This window comes from Ovis canadensis, chromosome 6 (assembly GCF_042477335.2).
Source record: "Ovis canadensis isolate MfBH-ARS-UI-01 breed Bighorn chromosome 6, ARS-UI_OviCan_v2, whole genome shotgun sequence".
NCBI lineage: Eukaryota > Metazoa > Chordata > Mammalia > Artiodactyla > Bovidae > Ovis > Ovis canadensis.
Genome location: NC_091250.1, coordinates 74508980 through 74526781, shown reverse-complemented (window position 1 = coordinate 74526781; position 17802 = coordinate 74508980). Strand labels below are relative to the sequence as shown.

Sequence of the window (17802 nt, the reverse complement as noted above, 5' to 3'; positions counted from 1 at the left end):
CTTTGGGTATCTCCCAGGAAGGGTTCTTTTTAGTGAAGGACTCTTTGGTCAGCATCTTTCTATTACAGCATCTCTCTTGCTTCTTCCTAGTTCATTCCATTATGCCAATATGATGTGCATTAAATCTTTACTTCAATCCAATAATAAATAATAAATAACTATGCACTCCTCAATAAATATTCATGGAATGCTGACTATATACTTGGCACCCATGCCCAAGTGCTGTCGGGGACACAAGGGTAGAAAGTCTGGTGTGGGGGTGTCATTTCGAGGATTCTTGTTTACTCTTTTGATTAACTATTGGGTATATAAAATACTATAAAAATATTAGTTTTTCCTTAAGATTCATAGTACACCACACTGCCATGCCTACTGCCATCCTAGTGTCAGGCTTGTAGGTAGTAAGGATTCCTTATCATTCTGTACAACCTGTCTAGGTTTTAGCCAATGGCATGTTAGCAGAGGGAATGTGTATCATTTCCAGGTTAAAGCTTTTAAAAACTGGGCACTCCCCTCTATATTCTCTCTCCTCATGCTGATGGAATGAAGGAGACAATGAGTTCCTAGAGAAGAAGGAAATCCAACACATTAGACTTGGACATAGAGGAAGCCGCAGAGGCAAAAGGACGTGCCTGCCCAGAGCCCGCACTCTCTCGTCTAGATCTCTCTCCAGGTGAGTGCAGGTTTCCTTCTAAAGTCTGCATGGACCTCTTCGCCAGGCTGTGCTCCCTATGGAGGGACCATCTACCAGGCGATGTGCCCCTAAGCCCAAGGAATGGACAAAGGTGGCTGTTTGCAGGGGTTGTGTATGTGCTTGAACTGGGGCATCCTCGCACGTGCCCATGAGGTTCCCTGAGGTGAGAGACCGCTCAGGGACAGTGGAGACAAAAGGAAGGGAGCAGATGGGAGGGTGATGTGGAAACTTGAGGAGTCTAAAGATTCTAAATGGGAACCTGGCCTTCTGGGCCATTATAAAAGTACATTTGTCAAAGAAGGATGATAATTTCTTTTTTTTTTTTTTCTGGCCATGCCATGTGGCACATGGGATCTTAGTTCCCCAATCAGGGACTGAACCATGCCTCCTGCACTGGAAGCATGGAGTCTTAACCACTGAATCCCCAGGGAAGTCCCAGAAAATATTTTCTTTAACAGTTTGTTTCCAAAAGCTCTTTAACTTTTAAATATGTGGTATGTGTTGGGTTACCTGGTGAAGTGTAAGATGTCTAATTGAATTCCAGGTAAACAATGAATGTTTTCTTGGTATGAGTGTATATCTTAAATATTACACAGGGCATGTTTGTACTAAAAAAGTATTCATTGTTTATCTAAAGTTAAAATTTAATTAGTCATCTTGATTTTTATTTGCTAAATCTGACAATCCCAGGAGGGTCTCCATTTGTATTCTTGCCAGAAGTCTGCGAACATTAGGATGGAACTAGTGGAGCCAGAAGATGGACAGAGCCTGGCTTCTGGATCCTTAAATGCTGGAAAGCTGACTGCTGACCAGACACTCATACCTTGGAAAAACACTATAACTTAAAAAAAAATTTTTAATTGGAGGATAATTGCTTTGGAATATAGGTTTAAGAGGGTGGGGATCTCTATAGTTTTTGACCCATATTTTTTAGAACGATTAATTATAACATCCAGTAAGTACTATTACGGGCTTCCCTGGTGGCTCAGCCATAAAGAATCCACCTGCAATGGAGGAGATTCAGGTTTGATCCCTGGGTTGGGAAGATCCCCTGGAGAAGGAAATGGCAACCCACTCCAGTATTCTTGCCTGGGAAATCCCATGGAAAGAGGAGCCTGGCAGGCAAAACTTAGCAACTAAACAACAATAACAATAACAGGTATTATTACTAACACAAGAAAAGCTCTGTATTTCTCACAATGAAAAACTATGAAAGTCTCCAGGCTGGGGAAAGAGAGATAAGCCTGTGGGAGCAGTCTGCAAACAGAGGGCAATGCCCACCTCCAGGGACTAAACCTCCTTCCTGGCAACATTAGTCCTTTGGGGCTGTTTGGACCCCAGAACTCTTTTATAGCCTGACCTACAGTGGGAGCAGCTTATGTCTTTCTTCTACCATGATAGCTTTGAGGGGATGTGCTTCTCTGTAATGTTTTCAATAATAATAACAAATAAATATGTAAGAATGGATAAAAAATAAAATTTGTCACTGACATTATATATGCATATACATATATATGCATAAAATGGCAGCTGACATTCATTGACTGCTTATTATGTACTAGGCAAGTTGCAGCTAGCTTTGTATGGATTATCTCATTTAATTTTTAAAATAGTTTTATGAAATAGATCATTATCATTCCCATTTCATAGATAAAGAGATTGAGGTAAGATAGGTCCAAAATCATACTACAGCTACTAAGTGGCATTTGATCACATAATGTCTGACCCCAAACCCTGCTTTTGTAGGGAAAAGTTGGTGTTTCAGTGGAAAATGGTATTTTCTAGATCAGTTTATCAGATTATTAGATTCTGATTCCATGGGAGCAGTTTTATAAATCTGTAATGTAGATACCTGATAGCAGTGCAAAATAATTTGTCTATAGACATGTGAACAAGTTTTGTCCAGGGAGGGACAAGCTCCCCTCCTATGGAAAATCAGATTTGTGTCCATTTGCATATTCATTTCAAAATTGCTTTATTTTATATGAATTTGTACTTATTTGGCTTTTCCTTTGAACCAGTTATAACATCTGACTGGTTCTTTCATTTAATTAATGAGTTAAATAAATTCTTTAATTTGTGTTCATTTGGTAGGTATCTTCATGAGTCATGATTTTGCTTTAAAAAAAATTATCCGTTAACAGTTTAACCACAAGACTGTCAGTGATGGCTGATGGATAACTAGAAAGGAAATAAACACATTGTAACTTGTAACTGTACAATCTTGGGTATGTATGGAGGGTGGGGTGGTGTCCATCCTGTTTGCTTCTTGGTTGCCTGTTATATGGCAGAGGTCATCTTTCCCTGATAAGGTGAGTTTCATGAATGTCTCAACCCCTCAAATTCCACATTTAAGAAGACGAGGCCTAGAGAAAGTCAAATATCACTTTTTCCTTCTTCCTTTCCTTGGAAGGAACTTGAACTTCCTTCCAAGTTCAGTTTCCCGTCTGAGGCCCTGCCTCTCCCCAGGGAATGTTACTGGGCTTCTCACAGGAGGTCCAGAGGATACTGCCCTGTGACCTCCATTGGAAAAACACCCCAGAGCACAGTCAACCTGAGGTGCACACAAAAGAGTAATATCCACAATTAAATGAGTCAATAGTTTTGAAGTGCTTAGATTAGTCATTATATAAATGCCATGTAAGTATTAAGTAAAAACACATTTGAACATGGACATGCATACCACATAAATCCTTTTCTAAAAATAAAAGAGAAATCACAAGCTCTGCTGACTTCCACTCTCCAAGTTTTGTTTCTCTGGGATCACAGTGCGAGGGTGTGAACGTGCAGGGCTGTGAGGTAATTTCCCAGAGTTCTGTTCAGGAGCATCCCTAAACAGAGTTTTAATGCCCAGTAAGACAGTCCTGCCCTTCACGGCCCAGGCATTCTAACAAATGAGTGAGTAAATAACCATACCACCCGTGAAACTAAGTGTACTGAACCCTGCAGTCTGCTAGAAGCATCAGCTGCTTTGTTGCCACCGGGTAGCAATGAGGAAGGATTGGTAATAAAGGCCGGTAGCTCTGATCTGGGTACCACGGCACCAAAGAGGGGCACAGGCCAGGTGCCGACAGTCAGGTTTCTGCACGCCTTTTGCGCAGAGAGGTGGGGGTGGTGATGATTCGTATCATGATGGCCCTCTTGGGACTGGTGACAGGGAATAGCTTGGTAAGGAACAGAGAGGAAATAATACGGAGCCTGAGCAGCTCATCGGGCCATAAGTGATTGTGACCTCAGCACAGAAACGAGGCTCTAAAAATGAGGTATTTTAATAACAGATTTTCTTTCACGTTTAAGAAAACACACTCATGAACATGCTACTTCCAACGACAGGACAGACATACCTTGCTTTCGCTTTCATTGGACAGAATTTCCAGGGCTTCCAGGTGTGACAAACCTTGATACTCATCGAACAGCATCCCATAGTGTGCGGTCCTCTCGGCCGTGAGCTGCTGTGCCAGCCTCTGCTTCTCCTTCTCTTTGGCCTCCCGTAACATCTGCACAAACACATTTGTACATTAGATGTATGCTTAAAAGCCCCATTTACTCCAAGATGTAGGGGAAGATGACCACTGACTTGGTACTAGTGAAGAGTAGGTTTTAGTCACTTTGGAATTTCTGCAAAAATGACTTTTTTTAAAAAAAGGTAGGGGAGTTTTTCTTTCTTTCTTTTTTGGCCACATCACACAGCTTGCAGAATCTTAGTTCCCTGACCAGGGACCGAACTCATTCTCCCTGCAATGGAAGCATGGAGCTCTAACCACTGTACTGTCACATTCCCCTAAAATGACTTTTTGGATTAATTTTACCCACAGTTTTCCACATAATATTCCACTTTGGATTCTTCATGTTCATATGTGCACAACAAAACAAAGCAAAAACCCTACTCCCAAGAATAGTATTGAAAAGAAGGAAAGCAAAACAGTGGTTTCCACTGAAGTGTTTTCTGTGTGTGTGATTAATCTTATTTTTTTTTAATGTCCAGATTTTCTATATTAGCAAATTTAATGTACACTGGGAAAGCTGAATCTATTGTGACAGGATTAATTGCAACTTGTACACCTAGGCAGACTTCAAAGAAAAAATAAGTTGATATGATTTAATTTGAATTATTTAAAAATTTTTTGTTTGTGGTTATTAAACATCTTCAATTAAAAAATAATAAAATATAACCTCACAGTATATTCCTCACCAGATACCTAATATAAATATAAATATTAATATAAATAAATGTTAGCTTATCAATTCTTAGATTGGTTTTGAGAAAAATGACTGTGAACTGACTTCCTCTTCAGGTTGATCATTTTTCTCCAGTTATGTTTCTATTGATTAAATAGTAAAACAGTAAACACAAGTTGACCAGTTACTCATAATTTCCTGCACTTCCTTTCTTTGATTCTAAGCACCTTTTATTTGATTCCTTATCAAGGTTACTGTGACATTGTTTATAGGGTTCTTTAATATCTGTGAAGAGCACCATAAATGCGCTGGCCACTACAAGGTCACAAGGGGAAGATCATAAAAGAATAGATTTTGGTTTTTATTGGCTGTCAATAAAACAGTCAGCCTTGTTCTCCTTTTCAGTTCCTGAGGTTGTTAGCCCAAAACCCAATAGGCTACAGAAAGAATTCACCCTCCTGTCTGTTTTCAAGACTGAATAAGCACAAGGTTTGAATTTTAAAATTTTCAAAACCACCTCTGGGAATTTTTTAACACTTACACAATAAAAGCCAACTACCCTCACTGATCTCACTGGCTTGGTTGTGGTGAAATAAAGTAACAAAGCGACACTGAAACTGCTTCCTGATTGCCCTCTTTCTGGGCTTCCCAGGTGGTGCTAGCGGCCAAGAATCCACCTGCCAGTGCAGGAGATGCAAGAGACGTGGGTTCAATCCCCGGGTCAGGCAGATCCCCTGGAGAAGAAGATGGCAGCCCACTCCAGTATGCTTGCCTGGGAAATCCCATGGACAGAGAGAGGAGTCTGGTGGGCTACAGTCCATGGGGTCACAAAGAGTTGGACATGACTGAGCTGGTATTATTCTTTACCCTCTTTCTGGTCTATTTTTTCTTTCTTTTTTTTTTAACAGCACTCATCATCTTCTAAAATATGAGATGATGTGCATTGTTTGTTCGTCCCTCCTCACTAGAACAAAATCTCCAATTTTAACCAGTGATGGTCTCAAATGCTTAGAACAGTGTCTAGCACATAGACATTCAAAACGCATTTGTGGAATACGTTGTGGAATGTGTTGTGGAATGATTGAATGAATGAATAATTACTGTTTGGAAGGGGGCTGAAGGGGGTAATGTTGTGGCCATCCAGTGTAAACTGGCCATGTGAATCACAGGTGCAATGCTGAGATGTATCCCAGAGTGTTCCCTGGTGGTTCAGCTGGTAAGGAATCTGCCTGCAATGTAGGAGACCTGGGTTTGATCCCTGGGCTGGGAAGATCCCTTAGAGAAGAGAATGGCTACCTACTCCAGTATTCCGGCCTGGAGAATTCCATGGACTGTATAGTCCATGGGTCGTAAAGGGTCGGACGCGACCGAGTGACTTTCCCTTTCACTTTCAGATGTGTCAGGCAGTTCAGCCGCTCAGTCGTGTCTGACTCTTTGCGACCCCATGAATCACAGCACGCCAGGCCTCCCTGTCCATCACCAACTCCCGGAGTTCACTCAGACTCACGTCCATCGAGTCCGTGATGCCATCCAGCCATCTCATCCTCTGTCGTCCCCTTCTCCTCCTGCCCCCAATCCCTCCCAGCATCAGAGTCTTTTCCAATGAGTCAACTCTTCGAATGAGGTGGCCAAAGTACTGGAGCTTCAGCTTTAGCATCATTCCTTTCAAAGAAATCCCAGGACTGATCTCCTTCAGAATGGACTGGTTGGATCTCCTTGCAGTCCAAGGGACTCTCAAGAGTCTTCTCCAACACCACAGTGCAAAAGCATCAATTCTTCGGTGCTCAGCCTTCTTCACAGTCCAACTCTCACATCCATACATGACCACTGGAAAAACCATAGCCTTGACTAGACGGATCTTTGTTGGCAAAGTAATGTCTCTGCTTTTAAATATGCTATTTAGATGTGTAATTACAAACAAATGCAAATGGCAAGTGTGTATTCTTGGGTGACACATTTCTATGAGCATTGCTACTTACTTTTTTAGTAAGTAAGTACACTGAATGCAGAGGTAACAAAAAATTGTGATGGTGGCACAAAAACTATGACAACCTGGGAACTTGACCAGGTCTAGTTCTTCACTTTGCAAGAGTGTAAACTTAGGCCAAAGATTCACATACTTAGTTTCTGAACTTGGTCACATTTCCCTCCCACACTGCCTCCTTCCTGACTATAATTGAATTTATATATATGTATAAATTTATGTATACATATATAACATGTTTAGATGTGTGTACAAATCTGTATATATAATATACATTATATACATGAATATATAGATATCTTTTATTTCTAGATATATATATTTATTTCTATATATATATATATGGGTATCAATTTATACATATAGGAAAAGTGAAAGTCACTCAGTCATGTCTGACTCTTTGCAACCCCATGGACTGTAGGCTACTAGGCTCCTCTATTCATGGAATTTTCCAGGCAAGAATACTGGAGTGGGTAGCCATTTCCTTCTCCAGGGGATCTTCTTGACCCTGGACTGCACAGGAATGCTTACACTGTGGGAATGAAAGATAAACCCTTTTCATTCTAAGCCACACTGATACTTGGGTTGTTATTGCTATTATTGGTTTTGTTTTATTTTGCATTTTTGCAGCATCTAATGTTAATGGCCTGATTAATACAAAATCTATTTGCTTCTTTAAGGATCAAGAGGTTAATGGTCTAGCTGACTCTGCCAAGTCTCTACTAGGGCTATGATATCAGATTGGTTACATGTGGGTTATTATGGAAGTGTGTGTTAGTTGCTCAGTCCTGTCTGACTCTTTGTGACCCCACGGTCTGTAGCCCGCCAGGCTCCTCTGTCCATGGGATTCTCTAGGCAAGAAAACTGGAGTGGGTAGCCATTCCTTTCTCCAGGAGATCGTCCCGATCCAGGGATTGAACCTGGGTCTCCTGCACTGCAGGCAGATTTCCCATCACCTGCGCCTCCAGGGAAGCCCCTACAGTGGAAGAGCCAGGGAGAAATCACCTAGAAATCAAATTCTTAGGAGCTGCCACAGCTGAGATCACCTGTTTTCAGTGATATCTCCTTTGTGGCTTTCTAGCACTGAGTCATGGGAAGACCTGTCTGTCCTGCCTGTGAAATTTATAAAATCCTGCATCTGCTGCTCCTGATTTTGGTAAGACATAGAGAGACCTGGTATGTCAGACTCTTAAAGGGGAAGAGGTATAGGGGCACGGCTGACACTATGGGGTCTGAGCTGGGCATGTGCTGTATGAAGGAGCAAGTTCAATATTAGAGTTTTGTATTTGGAAAATAAGATAAATACTACTTTTAATTTAATTGGCTACTGTAAGTAAAGCAAAACATAAATTCTTCATATCATACTTCTCAAGGAGGAAAACTTTACAGCTGGAGGTGTGACAGGAGAAGTCCAACCTTGCATATAGTAAAAGAAACATAAACTAAGATTCCATTGAGATAGCATTTTTACCTATCATCTTGACACATAAGAATGACAATGGTAAGAACTGATATTCTTGGGTGCAAACTATGACTCAGGTTCTCTTCTAAGTCATGTAATCCACACAACAAAGCTATTAGTAGGTATTGATGGTCCCAATGTACAGAGGAGTAATCTGAAGCACAGAAGGGTTAAGTCATCTGCTCAAGGTCATGGAGCTAGAACCTGGTAGAGCTAGAATATGATGGTACTGCAAACTGAAAATTGGTGTTTCCCCAAAATTCTTTTGTTGAAACATAATCCCTGGTGTGATGGTATTAGGAGGTGAGGCCTTCAGGAGGTGATTAGATCACAAGGGTGGACCCCTCACAAACAGGATTCAGGTCCTTATAAAAGAAATCCAGAGAGCTCCTTCACCTTCTTCCACCATGTGAAGAATCTGGGAGAACATCAGCTTGCGAATTGTAAAGCAGGCCTTTAACCAGATACTGAATCTACTGTTGCTCTGACCTTCAACTTGCCAGACTCCAGAATTTTGAGAAATAAATGTTCATTGTTTATAAGCCCCTCAGCCTATGGTATTCTCCTATAGCAGCTGAATGGACTAAGATGAATGGTATCAATGGAATTATCTTTAAGAAATTATTAAGTATGTATAATTTATATTTACTAAAGCAAGATACAAAAGAGTTGGTTAGTATGCTAGTATTTGGTTGAAAAAGTTTGTATATATACATGTGCGTATACATATATATATATTTAGCTATATTTACCTATACAACCATATCTATATCTAAACCTGTCTATATAATGTCTCTGATAGAATCTGTAAGAAGCTGTTAACAATGATTAACAATGACTGTATCCCATGAAGAGTGGCTGGGGAAAGTGGCATATTAAAATTTCAATTTCCACTCCCTGCTATTTCATGTCTTTGAATTGACATGTGCTTTAAAATATCTATTAAAGAAGATAAATAAAATTTTATTTACTTTATTGACTGAAAGAACAAATCACAAAAGTACATAATCCCACCTGAGATAAAGAAACAGTTCTCTCCATGAGTGTCTTGGTCCGCTTAAAACCTGGGTCACTTTCTGCAAGGACATTCATGGTTTTCTTGCCGATGAATTCCAAAGCATCAAGACCACCAGTTAAGACACTTTTACCCTGCCAGTGAGGTAATTGCATGAGATTAGGTTTTTACATTTTGCTATTTCGAGACAGTCAGCACCTCCTAGAATGCACTATCTTCAAATATTAAAAGCAGTATGAAGTCACAATTTTTTCTCATCAGGAGATTTATCATCAGTTTAATCCTGTTTTCTTTTCCTTGGAAGAGCATATATCATATAATTTGTAGGACATACAATGTTATTTTAAAAAGGTGCTTAAGAAAACCAAAACATTTTAAGGATTAATTGTATTGGTGTGAGTGAATAGGTATGCTTCTAAGACAAAAAATTAATAGATGACCCAGTTCCTGATTTTGTTTGAAACAATTTTAACCCAAGTAACAGAATTATTTAGAGCAGTCTATAAAAATGTCAAATAGTCTTGCCAATTTGGGGAATTCTTTAATCTAGGGCCCTAGAGTGTAGGACCCTCAGGCTGTTTTGATGGCTCTTGCATACTTTCAGAAACTAGCAATAACTGCCTATAATTAGTATATTCATAGAATAAGACAGGTTGATTTCTACATGTTTCTGGCTCTAGAAATTATCCTATTATGTAGTTATCCTCTGCAAATTGCTTTGCCAGCCACTGTTTCCCTTTTTAAAAAAGAGTAAAACCACCAACATTAACTTAGATAAACTGTACATAATAAATAGAACTGCATACATTTCTTTGCAACACCTTGTCTATACCCCAAGTACACAACTACAGTTACAATCTGCATATATCTGTGTTTTCTCACCTTACATGAGTTTGCATAAGTCATATTTTAATATTACTGTAATATTTTATTATTTATATGCATTATCCATTTTTCAAAATTATCGCTTCAATAGCAATATTCTATTTCACTGATTACTATACTTTATTAGTCATCTCTGTTTTAGATTCTTAGACTTCGTTTTCAGATTTGGGAGCCTGTTTTCACACTAGAAAACAGTTTCTTAAATGCACATATTTTGGGAAGACTAGGAGACAACAGCAATTACACTTTGGCATAATTTAAAATTTATTTTCTCCTGACATCCTGAGGCTTACTTCAGTGGAGAATAAAACTGGAAGATGGAGGGACTTTGGCAGATTTGGTGGGGGGTGGGGTGCTGGAGCTTGGGCCAAGGGAGAACTGGAAGGTTGGAAAGCACACGGAAAGGAATGTGAGGAAGCTGAGGACAGATTCAGAGGGCCCTGGATTGTAGCTCTGGGAGACCATGAATTCACTCCTTGTACCAGAGATAATGAAAGCATTCCACTCAGTTCCCAGCTCTACAACCCTCTCTGTACGTCTGCCGTGGACATACTGAACTTGTACTCTCAAAATATATTAGCTGACTCCTAAAACACATTAGCTACCTGCTTCTCCCTGCTTAGTCTAGAGTACTTCAAGTAGCAAGGAGAGGAACAGCCATTTCCTATTTCTGGCAAGCCCTTGACATGAAGCCTGAGTAAGACACCTCCATATGTGTCCATAGCCCGCTCATCTCATATGCCTTTCCATCTGATAACTGTTGAGTTGACTTCATCTTCCAGCATGTTATTATGCCCTCTTGTCTCTCAGCTTATGCCCAGCATCTAGCATAGCTCTTGGTATATAATGAGAGCTAACTAACTACCTTTTTAAAAAAAGTGAATGAATGAATAAATTGGAAATGAGCCATAGTTTATGAAAAACTAGCTGTTTGATTTTAAAAGCAGAAAGTAAACCTTTTCTTCTGATCCTGAAGACCAGTTAGCTGCTTCATTTCAGCCGGGGTGTGTCCTTCTTTTATTCATTATTCATCAGTGTCTTGTCAGTAACAAGCTTTTTAAGCTTCTGTAAGAGGAAGGGGCCAGGGAAGGAGCCTGCTATTCAAGGAAAGAGAGGAGTGGGAACTGGGAGGTAGCGATGGAAGAAGAATGTTGGTCTTATTATCTGGAAACACGTTAGAAACATCTTGGGGATGCTCCTGATTCTTTACTGGTATGTGTATATACATACTTAGAATCACTTCATAATTTTTCAGATTGAAGGTTAAGAGACACAGAACATTTCGGAAAAACAACTGTCCCAGCTCTAAGCAACAGCCCTCCCTCCCTGGTAAACAGAGACTGTCCTTGCAGCTGCTGGAAAGGACACTGTTAAATCAGACTGAAAAATATTCTTTCTAAGCAGCTCCTTTCTTTTAAATATAAAGTATATTTCATTTTGTTCTTATCATCTTGGTTCCAAGGTTATGCCTACTCTGTCGGGGAAAGCATAACAAAATCATAATCAAAAGTTTTGAGCAAGGCCATCTTTTCTCTGATGTATCTAGGTCACTGGTAAATAGAAATATCAAAAGAAGGCACAGGCAGACCTCAGGGAAAACAGAGGAAGCAGCTAATGACTCACTGTGTTCTGAACCGCATTGGTAATGGCTGACAGCATGCCCCGAGACCCCGAGGAAGGGGAAGTGGGTGGGCTTTCTGCGGGGCTCTGATCTGCGGCTGCATCAGCTACTAAAGAGAAAAACACCCTTTTAGAGTTTGTTTTGCTGATCTGAGCTTGGAAATCTATATTTGCACACATGGTGTAATATAGCCCAAGTCCAAGAAACACCCAAATAAACGCACCACTCACTTTGAGAGACTTCATTTCCATCATGAGGTTGGGCCCCTTCGGAAGAGCCAGAGTTCACACTATGAATCCGGAGGGTGGCCCCTGCCTTTTCCTTCACTGCTGTCAATCCATGACCTGTCAGGAAAGAAAATACGGTTCATAGATACAATAGAAGCCCACGGTCTGCAGGTTCCATAACTCATGTCCTCCTGTAAACTGGAGGTCAATATCCCAGTTGTGGGAGAATGTGGTGGTTAACAGCACAGACTTTGTGAGCCCTCAGGCGTGGGCTCCAGTCTGAGCTCAGCTTCACGTCTGCCTAGCTGGGGGACTTTTGAGAAGTTCTCAACCTCTCTGTGACTCAGTTTCTCCACTATGCTGTTGTGAGGAGCAAATAAGATAAACACATGTAAAGGTTTATTTTTCCCTTGTTTCTCACACTATCCAATGAGCAACCTGGGGTTCCCCGCCCAAGATATTATCTGTGAACGGTATTCCTGTCTTAGCCTCTTTCTTCTTTTCTAAATCTCTCAGGGTGGGCATGCATTCTTATGCTTGGATTTTTTGCATGCCTATCCCATTGCAGGTGCTCAATTACTGTTTGTTGAACTGAAATCAGTCGCACCTTAACAAGCTCTTTCAAAGCGCTAGTCATCTGTTTAGCAGTCTGTGTGTGTGACAGCCCAGTCTGGAGACATGTCAAGATCCAAAGGCAAGCCAGTGGGAAAACCAGGGAGGGCACACAATAGTTGCCCTGACATTTGTCTTTAGCAGTAACAGTCCAAACACAAGAATAGTCAGGGTGAGGGGCACTGATCTTACTCCATCTTTGGACAATGCCTGTATTTCCTGGAGCTGGCACAGTGGGTAATCAATAACTATTTAGTGAATACAGAGCTGAACTTCCCATCTACTCTCTCACTACTACTACTACTACTACTACTACTACTACTACACACACACACACACACACACTGCTTGGCTTGATAGAAAAATAGTTTTATCTACATTTTATTTTGGCACAGTATTTTTTTCTCTTTAGAGGATCCCATGATTCTCAAACCAAACAAACAAACAAAAACAAACGCTGATAGTCTAGTGATATCTTAAGTGGCTATTTGAGCTCTTGAAGGAAAAGCAGCCTGGGCTGCCATCATCACAGCACTCACCTCCCCCCAGGGCCTGGGGAGAAGATGGAAAATGTCACTCGGGACCTGGGCAACTGCAGGTTGTTTAAACCCAAGGCAAAAGCAATAATAGTACGTGGCGGGAAGGGGAATCCTAAGTCACAACACGATTTGAGAGCCAAAGAGAACTGTCTAGTCATAGGGGACACTGTTAAAATGACCAACTGTCATCTCCTGAGTGAGAGAAAGATATGGATGAACCTCAAACCCAAAGAATCATATTTTATCAATTTTAACCTTATTTATTAGTGAAGTGAAGTGAAGTCGCTCAGTCGTGTCCGACTCTTTGCAACCCGTGGGCTATAGCCCACCAAGCTCCTCTGTCCATGGGATTCTCCAGGCAAGAATACTGGAGTGGGTTGCCATTTCCTTCTCCAGGGGATCTTCCCGACCCAGGGATCGAACCCAAGTCTCCCACATTGCAGGCAGACGCTTTAACCTCTGCACCACCAGGGTCTTAAACACAGCACTGAAATTTACCGAACTGATATAGGATTAATTATATCCAGTGGGAATCACCTGGTATTATACACTCTCTAGAAACCACTGAAAATTAGGAAACACTATTTACAATGTTCACAACATCAATTACATACAGAAATATGTAACTATATTCATGTGTAGATCATTAGACACAGTTTGAATTCATTATTGTTACTTTTTTAAAAGACACACTATAACTGCCAAAAGTAAGACTTGAATTGATTTCAATTAGTTTAAAGCATTTCAATGGAAACTTGTTGGAGTTTCAATAACACATTAAAGTTATGGGATATAATTTTGTTGTTGTTGTTTAGTCATTAAGTCCTGTCTGACTCTTTGCAACCCTATGGAGTGTAGCCCACTAGGTTCCTCTGTCCATGGGATTCTCCAGGCAAGAATATTGGAGTGATCTGCCATGCCCTCCTCCAGGAGATCTTCCTGACCTAGGGATCAAGCCCACATCTCCTGCATTGGCAGGGTGGATTTTTTAACCACTGAGCCACTTGGAAAGCCCACGGGATGTAATTATCTCACATTTACATTCTGAGACCATATTCCTTGACATCCTTTAAAAACATATATATATATATAATTGCTATTTCCTTCTCCAAGGGATCTTCCCGACCCAGAGATCGAACCCAGGTCTCCCACATTGCAGGCAGACGCTTTAACCTCTGAGCCACCAGGGAAACCCTACTATATATGTTATATACATATATATTGGGGAAGGCAGTGGCACCCCACTCCAGTGCTCTTGCCTGGAGAATCCCATGGATGGAGGAGCCTGGCAGGCTGCAGTCCATGGGGTCGCTGAGTCAGACATGACTGAGCGACTTCACTTTCACTTTTCACTTTCATGCATTGGGGAAGGCAGTGGCACCCCACTCCAGTACTCTTGCCTGGAGAATCCCAGGGACAGAGGAGCCTGGTGGGCTGCAGTCCATGGGGTCGCTGAGTCAGACACGACTGAGCGACTTCACTTTCACTTTTCACTTTCATGCATTGGAGAAGGAAATGGCACCCCAGTCCAGTACTCTTGCCTGGAGAATCCCATGGACGGAGGAGCCTGGTGGGCTGCCGTCTCTGGGGTCACACAGAGTCAGACACAACTGAAGCGACTTAGCAGCAGCATACATATATATATGTATATAACACATATATATTCCAAAGGAAATAACATATATTCAAATCTCAATCCATGATTCTCATTTAGATTTCTGGGGGCTAAAACCAAGGAATAAATAAATTTCGGAAGGCTAGGAGGCAATTGCTACATCTTCTTTGTGGAAATCGTTCAAGAGAGATGACTTCACATCCTTCCCCGAGATCATTCACAGTTTACGAACCTCACTGTGATCACGTTCTCTTTCACCTTCTCCACCTCTTGCAGGTTAGGACCATGTCTGAATCTTTTCCTGGGGAAGAACTGCTTCTCACCATCTCAGAACACAAACAATCATGGATATATATACACCACCTGCCTCTTTGTTTCAGCAAGGAAATACCATTTTATGTGCATAATAAGTAGAATGTGTTTGTTGAATGGACATGACAATAGGCTGCTACTTCAACCACACACACACACGTGCACACACACGCGCACACACACACACAGAGACACACACACACAGCTCTATTTAGGTATAATCGATATATAGATTTGCACATACTTAAAAGTTCCTCCAATTGTATTTTCTAACTAACAATTCTTTTTTTCTGAATTCTTTTGTTAGTGAAAGTACATCTTTACAACATTCTACTAGAAATATAAATCTATGGTTTTTTATAGCTAAGTTTTAGGCTCTGTGCCACACCCTACTTTGAAGAATAACTTCTAAACCTTTACTTAGTGTGACATCTAGTGCCCAGAATAAGGAATAAGATGGAGTCATTGTTGCCTTTTAACAGAGTAATTATTCTCAAAGATACTGATTTGGGTCTTTCGATAACAGAGAAAAACAACCAGCATGAGTAATAGCCTAGGGTATAGCTCATGAATTCTTCACATGACATCATGAACCCGCAAGAAGTGAACCCGTCCAAATTCCATGATTCGAAAGATGAATATCCTCTACCCTTTGACTTACTGCAGTAAAAAGATGGTGCATAAAGCAACGATGGTAAGATAATAATGCTGTGATACTGCGTCATTAGAAACAAATGCTAAATGACCGTCTGGTATTTAACTTATCATCTCTACTCTAGCGCAAAATGCCCTAAACATAGGAGTCAGGAGTCTTGTGGAGGAATTTGGTTCCATCAGTTATTAGCCATGTGGACTTGGTGACTTTTCTGAGTCTCTGCTGCTGGATCTTTCCTGAAAGGAGGATGATAACATCTGCCTTCCAGGGTTTTGTTAGGTTACTGAGGAGAAATACGTGAAACCCTTGGGACTGGGTCAACATTACTGAGCACAATGTCCCAGGCACTAGAACCTATTTTCAGTAATTTGTCTCATATAATCTTTTCATGATAAAGTAAGGAATATTATTCTAGTCATTTCATGATTGAGGACACTGATACCCGGTGACGTGAAAATACTTGCCTAAGATCCCAAAGCCAAGAAGTGGCAGAGGCAGGATCTGAACCCAATCTTTCTGACTCTAACTCTCACATGCTCCATCACAATGTTATATTAATAAAGTCTTACATGCTATTTGTTGTTGATTAAATGTCATTTTAGTCCTATTTCTATAACTCCTTGCAAATCAGACAATCAGGAGCTTCCTCATTCTTAAAACACTGCGTGTGTTAGTCGCTCAGTCGTGTTCGACTCTTTGTGACCCTACAGACTGTAGCCTGCCAGGCTCCTCAGTCCATGGGATTTTCCAGGCAAGAATACTGGAGTGAAAGGCCATTCCCTTCTCCAGGGGGTCTTCCTGACCCAGGGATCAAACCCAGGTCTCCTGCATTGTGGGCAGATTCTTTACCCTCTGAGCCACCAGAGAAGCCCATTAGAACACTGGTTTACACTAAAATTAGCTTGAGTTATTTTACTCTGACCAAACAGCAAGGTGACAGTTGCCCTGCAGTGACACCTTCCTCTAACCCTACCCTGTCCAGCCATGCCTTGGGGTGATACAGCTTGATGCTCTTAGGATCATCTCTGTGCTGTTCAGGCATGGATCCCAAGACACTATGTGGTGCTGTCTTCCACCTTCAGTTTAATTTTTTTCTCAAAAATTTTTACCAGTCTTGCTTCTTATGATTTCCACCAAGATCAAAACCCCTTTGAAGGGAAGTCTCCCCTCTTTCTGGAGGATGAAAATAATCTGTGGCTGGTGGGAGGGTCTCTCTGATCAAGTGGTAAGTTAGGGGAGCAACAGCAGTTTCACGCCAGCACCCTGGATGGGTAGCCCTGAGAGTACTTTCCCTGGCCCCACATGACTGAGGGACCCCAGCGAGGGCAGCTGCTAACTTGTTCAGAAGGCTCTCGCCTTTTAGATTGCTTTAATTCTAACATAACATGTCCTTCTTTTTCATTTGATTTTTTTCTTTTTCTTTTAAAAGGTGAATGCGTTTTAAAAAAAAAAACTATTAAAAAACACCATAATCTCATCTCTTTAAGATTTCTGGTTGATTTTTAAAAAAATAGACACTTACAATGTTAGCAAAATCAGATTATAAAAACGTAGACAATAGAAGGTGGGTTAGCCTCTTTTTCCCTAGACAACATCCACTGACCTAACAGGTAATATGAACTTACAAATGCCTATGAAATGATTTTGGAGGAGGGCATGGCAACCCACTCCAGTATTCTTGCCTGGAGAATCCCACAGCCAGAGGAGCCTGGTGGGCTATAGACCATAGTGTTGCAAAGAGTCGGACGTGACTGAAGCACCTTAGTACACATGAAACAATTTAAGACCTGAAAAAGTATTGGTCCTAGAAGACAGTGAAGAAAACTTATAAATTAAAAATTAGATAATGTTTACTTACATATATTAAAAAATGGAATATTAGTCAACTGGTCAACCACAGTTCAAGTAAATTTAACGCTTCCATAGTTATATATACATTATATATTTAATGAAGGATGTGGATGTGTTTTATTATGCTTATTGTGATATGAGAGGGACTTCC

The 17802-nt window shown here is 40.8% G+C and overlaps 1 protein-coding gene across 5 annotated transcripts in view; it reads right to left on the bottom strand.

Moving 5' to 3' along the window:
* The window catches only part of FAM114A1 (family with sequence similarity 114 member A1), a 70664-nt gene that overhangs the window by 24618 nt on the left and 28244 nt on the right, over positions 1 to 17802 (bottom strand). For 2 of the 5 annotated variants that reach the window (XM_069593892.1, XM_069593893.1), the window contains 4 exons: positions 12071 to 12184; positions 11843 to 11946; positions 9334 to 9468; positions 4039 to 4191 (listed from right to left, as the gene is read on the bottom strand). In XM_069593892.1, coding sequence (XP_069449993.1) covers positions 4039 to 4191; positions 9334 to 9468; positions 11843 to 11946; positions 12071 to 12184 — 506 coding nt within the window. Of the gene's footprint in view, positions 1 to 4038; positions 4192 to 9333; positions 9469 to 11842; positions 11950 to 12070; positions 12185 to 17802 lie in introns of those variants that run through there. The other 3 variants (XM_069593890.1, XM_069593891.1, XM_069593894.1) reach the window with 2 other exon arrangements.